This window comes from Tympanuchus pallidicinctus, unplaced genomic scaffold, assembly GCF_026119805.1.
Source record: "Tympanuchus pallidicinctus isolate F22 unplaced genomic scaffold, pur_lepc_1.0 scaffold1, whole genome shotgun sequence".
Lineage (NCBI taxonomy): Eukaryota > Metazoa > Chordata > Aves > Galliformes > Phasianidae > Tympanuchus > Tympanuchus pallidicinctus.
This window is the reverse complement of record NW_026294618.1, coordinates 22,399,733-22,420,026: the sequence shown is the minus strand read 5'-3', so window position 1 is coordinate 22,420,026 and position 20,294 is coordinate 22,399,733. Positions and strand designations below refer to the sequence as shown.

At 42.2% G+C, this 20,294-nt stretch overlaps 1 protein-coding gene across 3 annotated transcripts; it reads left to right on the top strand.

Annotated features, from left to right (window-relative positions):
- The first annotated feature begins 141 nt into the window (after nt 1-141).
- Nucleotides 142-19,430, top strand: CILK1 (ciliogenesis associated kinase 1). Of its 3 annotated transcripts, none has more exons than XM_052676788.1 (14): nt 142-264; nt 3,250-3,499; nt 5,368-5,422; nt 6,359-6,480; nt 8,122-8,201; nt 9,421-9,553; nt 9,997-10,168; nt 10,641-10,808; nt 11,472-11,768; nt 12,793-12,983; nt 13,648-13,799; nt 14,896-15,024; nt 15,482-15,595; nt 15,978-19,430. In XM_052676788.1, exons 2-14 carry the CDS (start codon nt 3,399-3,401, stop codon nt 16,130-16,132), a joined length of 1,869 nt encoding a protein of 622 aa, XP_052532748.1. In that variant the 5' UTR covers nt 142-264; nt 3,250-3,398; the 3' UTR covers nt 16,133-19,430. The 3 variants fall into 3 exon arrangements, with proteins under 3 accessions (XP_052532748.1, XP_052532761.1, XP_052532758.1); XM_052676801.1 differs by having other exon boundaries at nt 152-264; nt 3,329-3,499; XM_052676798.1 differs by lacking the exon at nt 142-264 and having other exon boundaries at nt 2,315-3,499.
- The last annotated feature ends 864 nt before the right edge of the window (nt 19,431-20,294 follow it).

The window sequence follows — 20,294 nt, the reverse complement described above, 5'->3', positions numbered from 1 at the left end:
CCTCTCCCGCCCGGAGCGCCCCGGCTCGGCACCGCACCGCCCGCTGGGAAGCGCGATCCACGCGGGCCGCCGCTCCGACCGACCCGCCCGCGCGGAGGAGCGGGGGCTGCCGGGAGCTGTAGTGCCGCGCGGGCGGCCATCCCGAGGGAGGCTCCGTCTCCGCTGGATGGCGCCAGTTCCGGCCCGCCGTGCGGGGCTACGGGCCTCGGCCCGGCCTGGAGCGCGGCGGTGCCCGCGGAGCGCGGAGCCGTCGCCTTGCCATGTGTGAGTAGCGCGCGGTTCTGGGGACGGGCCCGGGCCGGGCGCTGCAATCAGGCGGCCGTTACGGGTGAGACCGGTCGGTGCTGGGGTTGTATGCGCGCCTTTACGCGTGGCCTCCTCGCCCTTATCCGTACTCGCAGCCACGAGTGCTTTTAGGAGCGGAGGAGTTGCGTGCTTTGCTCGGGGACGGAGCCGCTGTAGCCGGCGGGGACGTGGCGGCCGCTGCGGGACGGGCCTCGGCCGACGGGGCTGGGAGGAGAGAGCCGCCCCGGGGCCGCCGGGCGCAGCGCCAGCCCTTGTGTTGTGGGGCGGCGGGGCGAGATGCTCGGGTACGCGGCGTGCCTGGGGGCAGGCGGCACGGGCTCGTGGCATGCCGAGGTGTGGAGGTGCTGTGCTCGGCGAGATGTGCACGACCCATCTCGTGATGGTTTTTTGCTAGAGCGTTCAGGCTGCTCTGCCTGGGCGCATCTCTCCTCATTGAGGAACAAAGCCCTGTCACTGGGCTGCATAGTGCTCTCCTCATTCAGGAACGAAGCCCCGTCGTTGGGTGTGTGTGTGCTTGTGAGATGGCAGAGAGATGTCTTAAAGCAGAAGTCACTTTTAAATAAGTACACACAGCTCCAGCTGGCTTCAGTAAGTGTCACGCATGCCTGTGGGAGTTTAATGCTTGCTTAACGCTGGGCTGTGGGGTACATGGCACCAACCTAGGGTGACCCTTGGGTGCGCCCCACGTTTGGGTTTTCTGAGTGAGGAGGAATGGTGGTGGGGTGTGAGTACCTTGAGGGGAGCAGGCTGGGAGTGGTGTGCCGAGATGCTGCACTGGGCAGCCTGGGAGGTGGTGGGATCACTGTCCCTGGAGGCATTAAAGAACTGTGTAGATGTGGCACTGAGGGATATGGTTAGTGGGCATGGTGGGAATGGGCTGGAGGTTAGACTAGTGGTCTTATGGGTCTTATCCAACCTTAATGATTCTGTGCTTCCCCCTAACACATCAACTGTGTTTCAGTCTGTTTGTTGTTTTGGTCATGTTTGGCAGCAGAGCTGGAGTACCAAGAGAGCTTCTTACAGGCTCAATGAAAATCAGTGGCTGTGAAAGGCAGAGGCTTGAAGAAGTATCCCCAGTGTGGATAAGGGCTGGGAACCAGGGCTACTGACAGCTGGAGTAACCAAAGCTGTTCACGTGGATGCTGAGTGAACGTGGCCTGAACACACATTTATGCTATGCTGGTGTTGTCAGCAGTTTTCTGGGCCACTTTGGCCAGTGCAGTGACTAATTGGGATGGGGGGACCCACGGACCCATGCCCCAGGAAGGGGGGAGGGGGTGGGGAGATAGACCTAAAACCAGAGGCTTAGTAAACTAAGGGAAAAAAATAATTTGGTAAGTAGTGGAATGCAAGATAACACAATATAATGCAATATAACTGGAATTGAAGCTAATAAATAAAATGAGAGAGAGTGTCCAAAACTGAAGGCCTTACTCTAGTGTTGAAGGCAATACAGCTAGGGAGCACACATGCAGAGACAAGCAGTAAAATAATGGGACAGTCTCCTGACTCATGAGCAGTTTTATCTTTCCCTCTAAACAGTAAACTAAAACAGAACAGCAAAGTCTTCTGGGAGATGTAGTTCTTCTCTTCTGAGAACCAGATACCCAGAAATATCAACTATGCATGGAAATGTAGCATTAACTCTGTAACTCCCAGTGCAATTCATGATGCTATGGTATGCAATACTAATAACAGAAATCATAAAACCATAGCAGGTGTGCAGCCTGGAAACTAGCCAAAAAGAAACCGGTATTCCAAAGTGCTGTCCAGACTCTGTACTCCTTGGTGAGCAGTACAAAATGTGGGACTGGGTCTCCAACTAAATCTGTTCAGTCATGGTTCCCCAAGGCAGTGTGTGGAGAGAAGCTGGTCCTGCTGGGGGGCAGCTCCTCCCACCTGCCCTACACACTGCCTGGTGTCAAAGGCAGGAACACAGAATCATGGAATTATTAAGGTTGGAAAAGACCTCTATGATCATGTAATTCAACCATCAACCCGTCACCACTGTGCTCACTGAACTATGTCCCTCAGTGTCACATTTACCTTTCCTTTGGAAACCTTCATAAGTTTCATTGCCATTCTTGAAAATGCTCTAGGTTGAAGCAGATTGCTTTTCTCATAAAAAATGTGTAAAATAGGCCAAAGGTGTGTTGTGGCTGTATTTCCTAATTTGTTTGTTTGTTCCTGTATTAGTTGGACTGATAGGCTTAGATAACTGAAAACAAAGAATCTTAGCAACATCCTGCAAATACAGAGTTGTGGTTCTGCACTGATAATGGTTACAGAATTCAAACAGTGGAATCCTTTTACAATAGTCATTTGGCTTTGTGAGCTTTTGGAATGCAGACTTCAGAAGGCAGAAGTCACACGGCAGGAATGTTGCTGTCTTCTGAGAGCTGGAGAAAAAAGAAAGCAGGGACCAGACTCAGTGATAGCAGAAGAATTTTGTTTTATTCCAAATGTATGAATAATCAATATAGATCACATTTGTTCTAAAGTATTGTAAAGATTAGGAAACGTTTGTAGCAGTTAGATTAAATAAGGGAATATAGACTATCTTTCTTTATGGATGATGTGTCCACTGCTAGAGACAGATCCATTCTTAGGAGTGCTGCACTGAAATGCATTTGGCGTTTTCTGATGCGTGCGTAATGTTTTATAACATAAGCTGTGAGGCTTCATCTTCTGTTTTCATTACTAGTACGTGCCCTCAGGGCTAGCTACAAGCTTTCCAGAAGGGGCCTTTAGCTTTAGTGAGCAAATGGATTTGGGGAACAGTTACACCCAGATAAAAGCTGTCTGCTTCAGCTGACAGGGGAACTGAAGCAGGTATTTGATTATAGCTTCCAAGGGCTGTTTCTTTGAGGAGAGAATGGGCTCTGCAAGTGAGCAATCTTGGAAGGGTACAGAAATCAAGTGGATTATGTTCTGTGCTTTCAGACCAAAGGCTAAGTCTTGAAAACATGATTCCTGCAACTGTTGACACTGTCCTGAGTGCTCTGTATTTATGCTGCCACAGAAAGAACTGGTTACAGTCGGAGAAGAAACACTAAGGACTCAAATGCGCTTGCAGCTAAAGTATCCTCATCATGAATAGGTACACAACCATCAGACAGCTTGGTGATGGGACCTACGGCTCTGTCCTCCTAGGGAGAAGCATTGAATCTGGGGAGCTAATAGCCATTAAAAAGTAAGTATTTTCCTTTGTTAGCTGATGCTGGATGATCCCAGTTTTTCTGTTCTGTGATTTGCATCACCTGGTCGTGCACAGACTTGAGCTCTCCAGATGCTACGTGACATCCGTACTTGCAGCTGAGCTCCATATGCTTCCCCTCAAAACAGGTTCTTTATATCCTCCCCAGCTCGAGCAGAAAATACAAGGCTGAAATACATAGATATATTGTAATAGTGCTCAGCTACTACGTGCTGTCAGATGCATGTGTATTATTTAGACTGTTCTGCAATGCTGCTTTGGGAATCTGCACTCTCTTCCCTGCTGCATACATGGGACATACATTTCATGGTCTAATTCCCAGTATCTTGTTAATACTGCAGTGGTAAAGAAAAAAAAAATGAGATCTAATGTATCAACTTTTTATTCTATTAATTATCAGTAGTTTCAGCTTATGTTTTTTCTTAATAGTCTTGGAGAAATCTGCTTGATTTTTCTCATTTTTTTCTCTGCTGCTTCGGTTATGACCTCAGTTTGTAAAAGACTTATTTGTCCTGGTTGTGGTAAGAGGCATTGTGCTGCAGTCACTTTCTTGAAATACCAGCCTTGACCCAGGGATGTACTTGTCAAAAGAGCTTTCAGTACAATGTTGTTTTGTATGAATAGTCAATGGATGGCTTCAGCAAATTCTCTGTGTTGAGAATGTTTTACCTGCATCAAACCTTGCCAGAAACACTTTTGATTTTCATTTTACAGCATGGTATAAACTCAAATATTTCAGAACATATCACAAAACAGTAGTTTGTGCTCTTACATTTGAATACCAACCCATTATTAAGAGCAGAATTGTGAACTGGTACCTGGCAGGACAAGATGATAATTGCAAGAACACTGCTTACACAAACAAAAATATAAAATTCTTCAAGAAATGAAGACCATGTCAGTATATTTAAAATCTTCTGAGAACTGATTTCAAACTGGAAAATCACTGCAATAATAAGAAGTATTCTTATTATAAAGATTCTTATTGAATTCTGACAAAGACTCAGATCTTCAAAGGGTACCTCACTCCCTCTGAAATCCAGATTCAAGGCAGTTATGTAGCTAAGTGTAATCTGTGCTGTTCTGTGTGTATGTACACATATTGCTTTCATTCTGGACTTCTGAAAGTATTGTTACGTGAAAGAGCTGATTCACAATCAGAATGTTTGAACATGTAAGACCATACTTTACACATTAATACTTTGCACAGCTGTATTCTGAATTAGGATAGAAAAGATCTGTCTTGTGGCTTGCTCCTGTTGAAGCAGAGTTGCTTGTGAGCTTGAAAGGAGAGGCAAAACTGAAAAAGCAGTTAGCATGGTAGAGGAAACTAGCAAGGGAGCAGTGGGCACTGAAAAATAAGGAAATAAGGAGAAATGATATGTGTAAACTTACAAAGAGATCAAAATATAGAGGAGAGGAACAAATAGAATATGATGAAGTTGGACAGCCCATGCCATGATCTCACTTGATTTTCAATAGATTTGTTTCAAAACTAGTCTGACTCAATCATGACTTGTTGCCCTTGTTCTTTTTACCATTATATTCTTCTCCATCAGATTGTATACTAGAAAGAAAAATTATATATTCCAACTTGCTGAAGGCTCTTACATCTCTGCAAAAGGATACATGTGCAAAATAGGGCATCCCATATAATACTATCGCTTTAAAATTCTACTAGAATGTACTTTGCCTAAAAATCCAGAGGTTTTTTTTTGACAAAGGAGATGACACCTTATATTTAGATGGTGGATTTGAATTCCTGAGCTGTAATGAGACTTCTAGGTCTAAGACTGTAGCTGATGTTGACCACGTATTAATTGTTTTTGCCTCTACTGTTGTAGAATGAAGAGAAAGTTTTATTCCTGGGAGGAATGCATGAATCTTCGTGAAGTTAAGGTACTTGCTTCATTCAATGGCTGACTTATATTAAAAGATCCCTGACACATTTTTGGGTAACAACAAATTATTTCTACCTCTTTTGGCGAAAAGTCTCCCACAAAATTGCTGTGGATGTTGTTGCTACAGTTCTGTTTCCTGCCTCTTTGCATTTGACTGGGGTGACAGTAATGTTATGGAAGTACTGCAGTTTTAAGAAAAAATGCATAATGTTGTGCAGACTTGCTTCCAGTGAGGGTGGTAAGTGTGGGAGATAGCTTTCTTATCATGAAACCTGGAATTGGTTGGTGTGTTTTGTGGAGCTAGACAACACCTGGTCTTCACTCAGCTGAAACCTTTGTATATGCAGCTGCTTTTGTCTGGGTAGTTGGTTTGGAGATGGTCCTGTAGCATGAAATTCTGATGCTAGCAAGGCGTTAAGGGTATGTTTTTAAGGTCTCCCTTAATTTCTAGGCTTTGCAAACTCTTCCAAACACACCTAGGTTGTTCTTCCAGGATGATGCATTTTCTTCTAGTACAGCTGTTAGCGTTGCTACTGCAAGAATGAATGTCCAACAAAAAATCTAGAAAGAAGAGAGGATGAAGAACCAACAATGATTTCCAGGGTTTTACTTCGTCCTGAGTCTAACCTGACTGTCATCAGTGCAAGTGATGCAAATTCTGCCAGTGGGAAGCTCTATATAGAGAAAATACCATTGTTTTGGTACCTCCTGTGCTGCCAAACAGCTGGCTTATGGGTGACCAGCTGTGCATTATGCTGATGTGTATGTACACTTCAGGTAGCAATGTTTGAAAACTCGGTCTTTGGTCTCATAGCTGTCTAATTATTTAAATGTTAAAGTTTTGAAGCCAAGTCTCCTGCATCAGTGAAATCATCTTTTTGTTTCTGTTTGAGAAAGACCCTTGTAAAATACTCTTTGTGTTTTCTGCTTGCAGTCTTTGAAGAAACTAAACCATGCCAATGTAGTAAAGCTGAAAGAAGTCATCAGGGAAAATGACCATCTCTATTTTGTGTTTGAGTACATGAAGGAAAATCTTTATCAGTTAATGAAAGAAAGGTATGTAAAAACATCACCTGCTCTTAATTACTTGTGTAATGTGCTCATTCAGCTTACTTTTAACGCCTCTGCTGTTTTTCAGAGGAGTTTGGATCTTTTGCTTATGCTTAGATCACTACAGCTCAAGTCTTTGTGATACAGCAGGAGCTGTATCTATCTATGGCTTTCCCCTTTGAGCATGTCTCAGGCAGTTTCCTGTGTCTCTTCTCAGATTAGCCTGGTAGATAAATTGGATACTCTTTTGAAAATTAGGAACTGAGGACTTTTAATGTCCCTCAAACTGAAGAGGCATTAAACCTCTGATTTCTAGATAAGTGCTCTAGCTGGCAATGATTCTGTATTAGAGACAGCTACTTCCTATGCTTCTAATTTGGCTTTCTCAAATAAATGAATAAGAAGTGATTGAAATAGCAACTGTGAAAGGTCTAATTGTGGATTGCTTCTAGGAATCTTCTTTCTTTTTTTCTTTTTTTTTCTTTTTTTCTTGCAATTTTGTCTGCCATATTCAGAAGATTGACTGTTTTGTCTGTCACTTTTCTCAGAATCTTCTGCCTCTTCGATAAGGTCTTAATTTTACCTTTTAGACCATGATAGGATCCTCCAGAGGACAATCTGGGGGTAAAATAGCTTTCTGCTTTGAATCATTTGGAAGAAGCCATTTTTGTCCTATGACTTCAGAATAAGCCAGTGAGAGGGCTTGTTATCATCATAGTGTATCTCTGTGAATATTTCATAAATACTTAATAAAATACCTTTTTAAAAGTAGAGATACTTACTGTGCATGCATAGGTATAGAACAGCTTTCACTAAATTGTGCATGTAGATGTAGGTGCTGATCTTTAATTACATGAAATAACAAAGCTTGAGAAAATAATTCTAGTGCCTAAGGTACAGACCAGTGATCTCTATCATCATCACAGAAATTCATAGAAATGCTGAACATAGTCTACCTCCATATGAAAACCAAAAAGGCAGATGTCTATGAAAGCATGCAGTACACCACGTTCTTTCAGTTTAGCCAGCTCTCAGACTGGTTAGATATCTCATTTGTAAAGATCTGATTGATCAGATTTATATTCTTAAATCTTTGAGTTACTATTTCTGTGTAAAGGGACTGTGGAGAATTTTTCTTTCTGTTGTAATTTGAAAAAATAAGAAAGGCTGAAAAGTTGGCTGTAGGAGCAGATGTCACTTCCAAAATATGTGATGATCGTTCTTTAGAGCTCAGGAAATTCAGTAAGGCCCAGACCATCTTCTTTCACTCTTATGGCCAATTTTTTTCCCCTCCCCATCCTCCCAAACCGTCTGTACATACAATGATGTGCAGAGGCAGCTGATACAGAGCTGCTTAATCATAACCTTCTGTTGGTGAAAGGGTCTATCATTAAACTGCCTGCTATGGCTGATCTAGGCTAAATATCATGAGAAGAGCCTCTTGTTTTTGCTGGTACGGATTGTGAAAGTGCCATGCAAGTTTTCATGGAGCAATAAACTACCAGAGAGTGCTTAGAGTGTACCTAAGAGTTTTACTGTTATTGTTAGCTGTTCTCTTTGGTTCATAAGAAGCATAAGTTAATATGTAAACTTAATAATTAACATTTCTTTCCTCTTTTTTTTTTTTTTTTTCTTTTTGTCCTGTAGAAACAAACTGTTTCCTGAGGCTACAGTTAGGAATATTATGTATCAGATCCTGCAAGGGCTTGCATTTATCCATAAGCATGGTAAGCTATGTTTTAGCTGTAAATACTTTGAGTTAGAATGAGATAACCTCTGTGTAAGGTTTTTGTTTGTTTGTTTCAGTGAGTACAAATACATTACTAACTTTCATATAAGGGAGTCTTCAGAAGAGTGTTCTCTTACTGCTCTCGTCAAATACCTGAAAGGTGCTTACAGCAGAGCAGGGCTGGTCTCTTCTCACTGATGGCAGGTGACAGGACGAGGGGAAATGGCCTTAAGTTGTGTACAACTTGGGTTGGATATCAGGAAAAACTTTACAGAAAGGGTTGTTAAGCACTGGAATAGGCTCCCCAGGGAGAGGTTGAGTCACCATCCCTGGATGTGTTTAAAAACCATTTGGATGTGGTGCTCAGGGACATGATTTAGCAGAGGGTTGTTAGAGTTAGGGTGGTATGTTAGGTGGTGGTTGGACTTGATGATCTTTGAGGTCTTTTCCAATCTTAGCTATTCTATGATTCTATGAGTGGCACTAAACTAGCAATTTGTGTTACAGAAAATAGAGGGCAGGTATCTGTATTTTATAGCTGCCTGATGTTGCATTTTGGAGGTTTGCTTAGTTTCTTTTCTGTAGATTTCCACATTCTGTAGTGGGCAGCTAGCAGCCTTCTGTAACTTGTCTGATGTTAATGGCCACAGTCCTGATAGATTTAGAGGTCACTTGAGATTGAGAATAAAGGATATCGTACTGTTTATTATTCTCTGAATGCAGAGAGCTCTATAAAAAGAAAAAAATATACTGATATCCACTGCCTGATAGGTTATCAGTGCTTGCAGACTGTTAAGAAGTTCTTAGATAGGAAAAAAAACCAGGCTTCAAAATACAAAAATCAGCTCCTATTTCAATTTCTATTTTTTAAAAAAGCTTTGAGGTAAAAAGTTTTAATCACTTCCTTGCACACTTTCCATCGTAATTAGAATAAAGCTAGCATTAAAATAGTACTTGTTATTTTTTTAAAGGAAAACTCACCTGAAAGGGAGTTACCTGCCTGACTGTTCACAGTTGTTACAGAGTAGTTGATTAGTTCTTCATAAACTGTTGAACAATCATTATGCTGGCTGGCTTTCTTGGGCATTGAAGACATTCAGTTCTGTGTGGTGCTATTCAAGCTTCAGCAGTAAGAAGTGAAACAGTGTAGGTGGAAAATAAAGGTGACAGCTGGGTGTGGCATTGCAATGCACGTCAATATTTTATTTGAATTTTAGGATTCTTTCACAGAGACTTAAAACCTGAAAACCTCCTTTGCATGGGACCAGAACTTGTGAAAATAGCAGACTTTGGCTTAGCCCGAGAAATCCGATCCAGGCCTCCTTACACCGATTATGTATCCACAAGATGGTAAGCAAAAGTACTTCTTGACGTTGTGGGAATCTGCAGGTCTTAAAATGAAGCTCATAAATAAGCAGTGTAACATTTCTGCGGAATATAATACTGCTCTTGATTCATCCTCTTGATGAAACTTTTATTTAAGCTGAGCATAATTCAAAAAGCTTCAGGTGGTGCAAGGCGGTTTGCAGATAGCACCAGAGCAGGAACTGAGGGGGATCTGATGGCACAGGTGGGATGTGGTGGGAATGCTGCATGTCAGGAAGATATAAGAGAACTTAAAGGGCTTACGTAGTTTTTTTTTAATTCTTTTTTTCTAGGAAATAAAGGAAGGTAGGAACCTTGTAAGTCATGTTTGCTGTTAACTGGAAAGAACAAAAAGCTGAATAGTTCTGTATATGACTGCTCTTGAATTGTGTTGATGGTTGTGATTTTTTTCTTTTCCTCTCTCTCAGGTACAGGGCTCCTGAAGTCCTTCTGAGATCCACCAGCTATAGCTCTCCTATAGACATTTGGGCTGTTGGTTGTATAATGGCAGAAGTTTATACACTGAGGCCTCTCTTCCCAGGCGCCAGTGAAATTGATACAATATTCAAAATTTGCCAAGTTTTGGGGACACCAAAGAAGGTAGGTACAGTCACATTCCACTCTGCAGTAATGATCTACAATACATAATAATTTTACTTGACTTTACACTTACTGCATAAGCATGATGTAGTTTTACTGTAAAAACTGATGTGTAGAGGAGGAGAAGTAGACTCCTGAATAGCAAACAAAGTCATTAGACTGTGATTCATCTTGACATTGAAATTTCATTGTTTCTTGCATTTCAAGCAATGCTTTAAGAGGATAAAAAAATTGTGGCAAACTCCTATGTCCTGTTCACATTTGTGCCTTTGACATGATCAAACATAAAGCCCTTACTTCCCACTAGAGCTTTGAGGTGAAAATGTTTGGTGAAACCTTCAGAATGTTTTAGGTGGCCACAGAATGGCTGGTTGCAGCTTGTAACTGACTGGAGAATATGTGCTAGTGCTTTTAGGCACTGTGATGTTTTACACTTGAATTTTCTTTGTGTTTGGAAATTTCATTCTCCCAGAATGACTGGCCTGAAGGCTACCAGCTTTCATCCTCCATGAATTTTCGCTGGCCTCAGTGTGTGCCTAACAACTTAAAAACCCTCATACCTAATGCTAGCAGTGAGGCAGTGCAACTGATGAGAGACATGCTGCAGTGGGATCCCAAAAAGCGGCCAACAGCCAGCCAGGTTTGATTTTGTTTTCTTTCTCATTTCTGCATATGACTCTTCTTTTCACTGCAAGTCACTGTGTATAGGCAGGTACCCAGCAGTTGCTCAAGAATGCTGTTCTTGGAAAGGAAAAGAGCAGAAGCCAAGAACAGTTTCCAAGACAAAAAGGAGTAATTAACAGGAAGTTATTAATCTGTTGCATGCAGCATCAGCTGCATGAGGCGAGTCCTCAATGATCAAATGTGTGAGTGCTGCACACCTAAATGAAGTATAACCCAGCCATAGTGAGTTATAGAGTGAAGGCTGGATGTGTGGCTGAAGGCTGTGATGCTGTACTTTCATTGCTGTTGATGGGCGTCACAGAATTACAGAGTGGCTGAGGTTGGCAGGAACCTCTTGGTCTGCCTGCTTCAACCTTCCTGCTCAGCAGGGCCACCCAGAGCATGTTGCACAGACCATGTCCATACAGCTTTGGGTTGTCTCCAAGAATGGAGACTCCTCCATAACTTCTCTGTACCAGTGCTCAATCACTCTCACAGTAAAGTATTTCCTGGTGTTCAGGCAAGAGCACCTGCTGTTTTCTATTCCCGAAAAAGAGCACTAAAATTTGTGCTGTCCAATAGAGCAAGTTAGAAACTGTGGATTCCTAAATTGGCTCCTAACGTTTCCATTATGTTTTAGGCACTTCGATATCCATACTTCCAGGTTGGACATGCTTTAGGCCTTCAGGAGCTGACGAGACCAAAGGAACTCCATGATAAATCATCTCTGCATATTAAGCCTGTCCCTCCAGCACAACCTCCTTCAAAATCCCATGCCCGCATTTCTTCACGGCCATTTCAGCAAAGCCAGACTTCTCAACATTTGGTCTATCCGTGTAAGACAGACAACTCTGGGGCTGATCACAGTAAATATTTACAGGAGGACAAGTCGAACCAGGTTCTTCTGCCTGCAATTCACAATAAGGTTCCTCAGCAGGTAAAGGTTCATCTAGCGTACAGATTTTCCTTAATGATGTTTGGTTTTTTTCTTGTTCTCCTGCATAAGATTCTTATACTGTGTTAAAAGCATAGGAAATGGGAGAAAAAAACAGCAGCAATAACTTCCTGTCATAAACTGGAGGTTAGTATGTTGAAATCAAAATCTAATTTTGATTACTGTAAAACAAGCAAGTTGATGTCTCAATTCAAGACGTGTTATGTTCCCCTTTGTGGAGTAGGGTGTTTGAAGGATGATTTTACGTGACTGAAATGATCTACAGGAGTCAGAATATCACTGGGTTTCATTCCATAGAAAAAAAAAAGTATCCAACTGAATGGAATTGAATTCAGATGGTGAGCTGTTACTTTAGTCCATTTAAGTCTTCCAGATTACATGACCAGGACAGCTAGTCCATTTGAGCTTCTGTACTTGCCATAGAAGACAAGGTTTTTCTTTCAGGATAAGAACCTGCCATTTCTTTTGATTAAGAAGACCAGTTAGGTGTTGGTCTTTACTTAAAGCTGTCTGTACTGGCCATTGACTGATTTGCACAAAGTTCAGTTGTACAAATGCAGTTAAGTGGCTGAGGTGACACAGTTTTTTATCTGCACAGTGCCACAAGTAAAATATATTTTATAAATGTCTAGGTATGGGCTTGTGAAAACATGAATGTAATTGTGGTTTGGTACTCCCAAGATGGATCAAGAAATAAAAATCAAGAGTGAGCTACTTTTTCTGAAGCTGTATAGCAAAAGATAAGTAGGATTGGAAATGAGACCTAAGAAATTTATTCTTCTGTCAGTGTAAGATATTATGATGTAGGATAAAATGGAGAAGTAGTGATGTCTACAGGCTACAGATTGTGTTCTTAGCAAGCTTAATGAAGGCTAGATTTCTGCTACAGCTCTGCAACCAATCCTGTCCTTTAAGGGAGGAAAAAAGATGCTTTGGTCTTATCACCTGGTTTGTGTTGTAAGTGTGTGAGGTTTTGTTTTGTCTTGTTTTCCAATCACTGTAATAGAAAGCATCTACTGGGACTGAGAACATAAATGGTGAACTTAAGCCAAAAGCTAGGCGAAGGTGGGGACATCTTGCTGGGCCAGTGAAGAATTCTGAAGAGTGGGATGACTTGGAAGACCTTGATTTCAGCTCTTCTATCACAAGGGTTGACTTGAAAAACAAAAAGAGGCAGAATGATGAAACTACTTGTAGGTAAGTTGGGTTTTGTTATATTTGAACTTGTTTCCTTACATTTCACAACATTTTTCATTTTTTTTTCTTTCTTTTTTTTTTTCCTTTTTTTTGCCCATAATGTTGCTCTTTATGCTTTCTATGGATCTAGAAACATATATCCATGCCAGTCAAGGACATGCAGTTTTCCTATCTGTTAGTTTGTTATGGCTTCTGGTTGAATGCTGACCTTTCAATTACTACATCTTCTTTCATGGACAGTGCACGTCTCTAAGCAATTCCTTGCTCATTTTTCCCTGCTGAAAATAATGCCTGATGTAAATATTTCCAGGTTAATCTTCTGATACATGCTTTCTGTTTGCCATGTGAACCATTTCAACGTATTTCACACATGTTTTGCATTACTCTAAGCTGTATTTTCTGTGGATTAGAAGCAGAAGAGAAAAACTAATTGAGATACAAAAACTGATGAAGCCATTTATAAGGGAGCTACAAGTGCGGGTCAGACTTTCAGGAGTGCTCATATGGCTTCAGGCTGAAAACATTCCCTGTTGTCTGTGTGTTTATGCTGTAGTGAGCACAGTGATGAAATGATTCCTGGAGATGAGATGGAAGAGAGAAAGCCAACTGTGGATAAACATATGCTATAAGTTTTGGACTAAGTGTAGCAATTTTTGGGTTATAGATTTGAAAGCATTTTGGACCTGAAGCCTTTGGATGCAGTTGGCTCTGGCAGCAGTGCACCATCCCATGCCATCTTCCCACGGCAGGACACCCCGACGCTGCAAGTTTCTGCAGCAAAGCAGCACTACCTGAGACATTCTAGGTACCTACCCGGTTAGTAAAAAAATACTCATTTCTTTTTCCTCCTGTGATTCCAGCAACAGTATGAAATAGTCACAAATGCATTATTCCTTATCCTTTGAGCTTGTGGAGTTGGGGCTGCTGCTTAAAGGAAGGAGAGGAGGAGCTTTCTTGCTTATGCAGGTGGCTATAATGCTAACTGCATTCTAGCAGTCTAGCAACTGAGATGAGTTCTGTTTATGTGAAGAGGATGCTGGCATTTTTTCCTCCTGCCAAATGCTCCTTTATATTTCAAAGTGTATTAGAAAATGTATAGTAATGTGCCAGGCTACTCCCTGTACCCCTTAGAAAAATAAGGCTGATCTTGTAGACTGGAAAAAATAGTGCCCTGAACTTGCCTGGGTATGTAATACCATGAACAACAGAAGCTAGCTGATAATGGAATAGGCTTTGCCACAGCTTGGGATTTTATAGAATCCAAATCCTGTGTCTGTAGAGGAGCTGCATGCAGTAGAGCAACCTCCAGTTGTAGTGAGACTGAAGTAGAGTGAAGTACAGGACTGGGGAGTGTAGCTGTCTATAATTAAAATGAACTGAGTATAAAAATGTCCCGTTTCGTAATTTCTGTTTACAAAGGCAGTATCAGCAGCTCCTTAACTTATAGGATGAATACTCCAAAGTTGCTGAAGTTGAGAAGATCCCACGATGTAAGACTTGGCCTTTTTTCCTGAGGAAAAAAAAAAAAAGATGATGTGTGACTTCACCATTTCAGACACTTTCAGATTGTCTCATTTAAACAGAGTTTGGTAGCTAAAAGTTTTGTTATCGAAGGAGGTAGTAAAATCCATTCATCCCAAGCCTGCTTTAGCTTTACTGTAGACTTGAGCATATCCTTGCATGTTGGATACCCTGCTTACATAGTAAAGTCTGTGTATTAAACACAGGGCTTGTGGCCTCTCATAGAGTGTGAGAGGATGGGAAGTAAGCCAGAGGCATGGTAGGGTGAAAAGGTTTTGGTTGAGTTCGCTGAACTTAATAGTTATTGCACGGTTGTGCATCAGATGGAATGTGTGCAAATCTGTGTAAAACGAGATTTTCAGCATGGTAATTGTTACTTTTTTTGCAATAGGAGTAAACACAAGAAATAGCACGGTCTCCACTTCAAGCAAGGAGTCTGTTCCATCTAATCCCTGGCCCAGTTCTGGTTTGCCTGGAAAAGCTTCAGTTTTGGGAGGAAGTATTAACAGGATAAATTCAGGTAAGGTGGTCCCACAGTTCCACATAGCTGTGTTTTGTGGTCACCTATTTCTAGTACATTGCCATCTCCAAAGATACATGCTACTGTGCCTGTGCCTTTTGTTAAGCCTGGTAATGAGCTAAATGGCTGAATGTAAATGGCTAAACTACATGAGAACCTTTATATAGATAGCCAGGCTCCTTCTTGGCTCTTCTACCGCTTTTTGACTTTTTTTTTTTTCTGGTAGCTTCATAGAAAGTCATTAGTCAATTCTTATTACCATCATTTCCCACAGTCTACTGGGATAAATGCAGGCATATAAAGGATCTGTGCACTTTTGGTATCTTTGGCAAAGTTTTTGTTTCCATCAGTCCCTGATCAGCTTTCATCTCAAATACGGCCCGTCACTTTGCACCTCTGTAACCTGTGCAGGAGATGGATTGCATTGGCCACAGACGTTCCTTGCTTTTTCTTTCAGGTCCCATAGCATCAAGTGGTCTGACTGGTGGCTATATCCCTTCATTTCTGAAGAAGGAAGTAGGCTCTGCTGGGCAGAGGGTTCAGTTGGCGCCAATTGCAGATCGATCTTCAAGTAAGTGTGGTACCACCACCATCTTGGTCCCTTGCTTTGGTTATTCTGTGTATATGCAGCATTATGTTACAGATTGGTGCTTGACTCTGTAATTATTTGAGCGACTGGAACTACTGCTCGTAGCCTTGCAGAGCTTCATGTAGAGGAGGGTTATTTTTATTTAGTTCATGAATTACATGTTTTAACCACAGCTGTTACCCAATAAGCACACTGCAACGGAACCTAGAGTCTGATGTGAGAGCTGGCACAGGATTCACACTTGCCAATCTGAAGTGTAGTGCTCCTTGTATAACAGGGTTCTAAGGTTTGGATCACACACGTTGTTTCACATCAGCAAATCCTCAGTCAACCGTAACCTCTTGGAGTTTTCTTTCCCCCTTAGATTACGCTGCTCTGAAGTCAGCAAGACCCCATCTTGGACGGCCACCATTCAACTCACCTTCCAAGAGCCCCCCCGGGGTCGTGCCGCTCCCGCCCCCAGCGCAGCCAGTCCACGGCCGCGTTGACTGGTCTGCAAAGTACGGAGCTCACCGGTGACACGTAGAAATGCTCTCCCAGCAGCGCCCCTTGCCCGCATGGTGACTGACGTGTGACAGTTTTCTAATGTTTTATAGACTTGTAAATTTAAAAGAAACAGATCTTCTACGGTTGAGACCTTTCTGAAGGTTGCTTTGGTTTTGTTTTTTAACTTTTATTTGTGTTAATTTCAATGCAATCTTGTACTTTTTTTTTTTTTTTTGTATGAAATTTTGTTATATAATTGGGTCCAATTATTTTCATAAATCTGATACCTTTTGTATATATGGCTTAGGGATCTTGGCATTTTTATATGATAAATTTTTATAACAAACTTTTTTAAATTCTAAATTCTTTCGTGGATTCAACATTTTTATAAAAATGAGTTTAAGAAAAAATAAAGTGGTGCAATATTGTGTTGGAAGAGAAGAGCGAGGAAGGGGCATTCATTAGATGTTTTCTAAAGCTTATGTGCTAAGTGAGATTGTTTAATTCCAGTGATGCCATGTCTTGATGCCACACTGCTGCTGCTGTGTACTCGTTTGCTCTGTACATCAAAGGAATGAGCGAGCAGCAGTCCAACCTCTCCTTTACAGCCACTGAGAGACTGCTGGAAGTCCCAAGTCAGTGGGAAGCTTTTCTTTTTTGTATTTATTACTTTAATTTTACAAGGCTTTTGTTGGACCGCTGTCCAGCTTCCCACTCCCATTCTTTTGCTTTTACCAAATCTGGGTAATCTTGTTTCGTAAAGGATAATCAGTAGATTTATTTTCTGACACTGTGTTTGTCATGCTTCAAAATTACCTCTTGGTGTTGTTCACTATCAAATAGAATGTGGACCTACCTCTCTTAAATTTGCTTAAATGTTTCCTAATGACTAATGAGGAGAAACACCAAGATCTGGTTTTGCTGTTGTTGGGAAAAGAAGATCCAATACGTATTTAAGGCAGTATTGAGAATTACAAAGCTGGTTTCATAGTGAAGAAGTATTAGTGAGATGCCGGCAGCAGAGTTTAAGGAAACAGTATCTATGCATTTAACTTAATCTTTGTAACTGTTTCAAATGACTTTTGAGGGGAAAAAAAATGAAAATTTGGAGCAAATGAATATGTTCAAACTTCAGTTCTTCTTCATTTCGATGTCTTCACTTGTGATGTGAAGAGTGTGTCAGTTGCTGTAAATTAGGCTCCCGACTCTACTGGGTAAAAATGAGGCTTTATGTCAGACTGCTAAAAACCATTCAGTTTGAAGGAGAAAAGGAACAAGAGGGTTCTAGACAAAGGCAGGCTGTTTCTGCACTGGGAAGGAGCGCTGGCATTCAGCTATCAGCAAATGGTTCATTTTGATCATAGTATTTGGCTGTTCCTTCACCTCCTTCCACAGAAGATAAGTCCTGTAGCTGAGACAATTACAGTGCTGTGGGAGGACATCCTTCATAGCTGCATTTTGGACGAGCACCTTCAAAGCTGAAATGTACACATCTTCCCACAGAACTGTACGGAAATGGTCAGCTTTTGGGAAACCTCATCTGAACTCATTTTATCAATGGATCGGGCTGAAATTTGTGAGAGCCGGTCTGAAGGGATCAGAGGTGTGGTGGCATCCGGCTGCTTGGAAGGAGAGAAATGTGCCAGTGGGCCTGCCCCATGGGGGGCACCTGCTGTGGGCTGGAGGCTGGTAGCATGCCCTGGCCTTCTCAGCTCTTTCCATGAGAACACACAGGACTCAGGAAACTGCTCCCCAGAGTAAACTGCTGGCTCAGTGCTGTGGGGAATCAGGAGGGACTCTGGTCACTGTTGGCTTTTGCTGACTGAATCTATAGCGAGTTCACAGGGCAAAAAGGACCAGAAGTGTCTATGCATTAAAAAAGCACGTGTGTAAGGCTTGCACATGCCACAGATACGTCCGGCTACGCCAGGCACTTGTCCTTAACATGTGCTAAAGGCAAACTGAACATAACAGCTTCTGTAGCAGCAGTGTTAATGCGTAGCAATGACCATTCCAATTCTATACCACATGCTGGTGTTGTGTTTGGGTAAGTGGAGAGGGAAATATGTATATTTGTGTCAGAAACTGGAAAGATAGTTGTTTCTTTTGGTGGAAATAAATATCATTATTTATGTCTAGATATCATTTAATTTATTTTTTTCGCTGAATAATCAGTTTTAGGGGAAATAGCCTGAACCTGTCCTAAGTATCCCTAGGCCTGTGTAAGCAGTTTATGTAGTCTGTTCCATACATTCGATTCCTACAAATGGAAGCATGAGATGAATCATGAGAGCACGCTGCTGAGGCTTGGGCTCATCCTACCGACCCACACGTGCCTGAGCTTCTTCCAAAGCAGGGAGGAGTGAGAATCTCCTCTCAAGAAATGCAGCTTACCTGAGGACTCCCCTGGAGATGCTCAGGCCTCTCCCTATTAATGATGGGAACCATTCGGTCACAGTGATACAGGATGAATATGGACTCGGCCTGTGTATATCTGAACCCCCATCAGCCCTGTTTTCTTGGATACGGTGTTCAGTCTTGGTCAGTCCAGCAAAAGTATTAGATTTAATTCTTTTTTTTTTTTTTTTTTTTCTTTTGCCACAACTCCTCCTTTCCTGAATAAAAGCCTATATTTTGTGGGGGAAAAAAAGCTAATAATCTTGATATTCAGAATGACTTCTGCTACTTTCAGCTTAGTGAGGTGGGAAAACTGCAAAATGTTGGTATATTGATATCACTCTTGTAGCCTTTACTCAAGCAAAGGATGTTGGGGATGTTCTTTTAAGGATTAACCTGATTGAGCAATGTGCAGTGCTGGCTGAGTACAGTGCAGAGGGAAAAGCTGTCAGCCTGTTGGTTATACTGAGAGCTGGACAAGCAGCATAGCAGAGAATTTATCATACGTAGCCTCCTACTTTGTGTTGTAATGTTTAGCAGCATCATTATGCAAAATGTTGTTGGAATTCTGCAGTTTGCTTGTTCTCAGCATTACGTGTTGTAATGACTGCTGGGAATAAAGGAGCGTGCCGACGGCCTCATTCACCTCTGCTGTCCAGATCTTCCTAAGTCTTGTGTCAGTGCCACAATATCAGCCACAAAGCCACGGTTCCTGTGGCTTATCAGTATCTGGTAAGGCTGTTGGTGCCAATGGGATATTTCATAAAGGAGAACGGTTTTGAATTTAGAGGAAGGGCGTGGAATTGTTAAGTATGATTATAAAGAAATAACGGTTCTTGTTTATTCAGTGTTTTTGTTCAAAAAGGTTATATATGTTTGTTCCGTTCCTTCTCTGTCAAGTCTCCTGCCCAGAATAAAGTTACTCTTGAAGAAATACTGACTGATGAGAGTCCTTACGTTGTGCTGAATTTTAACAGCAACGCTTTGGTTTGGCTGCTTTATGGTTACTTAATAAGCCTTCCATTCGGTGCCCTCTCTGGTGGCTGCTGCCTCTGTACCTGCGCTCTTTCTGCGGGTTCCTTGGCCATATGATGCGAGTCTAAGCACGTGATTTGTGCTGTGTTCTGTAAGCTTTTAATCTAATCTATTAGTCTTTGGATGTCAAATCTGAAATTAACTAAAGTGTGGGAGTAGAAGGGAGGGTCAGGCTGGATATCAGGAGCTGGTTCTTCACTGGAAGGCGGTGGGCATGGAACAGGCTGCCAGGGCAGTGGGCACAGCCCTGAGCTGCTCGAGTTCGGGGAGCATTTGGACAGTGCGCATAGACGTTGGGTTTGGATTAGGAGTGTTTCTGTGTGGAGCCAGAAGGTGGACCTGATGTCCTTGTGGGTGCCTTCCAACTCAGGATATTCTCTGATGTCATTAGAGAAATACATCGCACCCTGGAAGGAGGGCATGACTTGTTCTCTCCATCTTGTGTCAGCTCCTCCTGTTTCTCCCACTCCTTTCCAGGCAGTAGAAGCCAATTGGTAACTTTTAACCCCAACTGTTTTCCTGCAATTTCAGTGGCTTGGAATTGATTGTACAGGGGAAGAACCAGATGTGAGATCAAAGTGAGGCATGCATGCAGAAGTGCGGCAGTTCTGGGTAGTGTGCGCATAAGAGAAGGAAGGAGCTCAGAGATTTGGGGGGCAGCAGTGGGAGAGTGAACGAGCAGTGCAAGTTGTTTCTCGTGTTGGGGCCGAATAGTGAAAAGCAGAGAGACAAAGATGAACGAGGAACGCCTTGGAACCCGTGG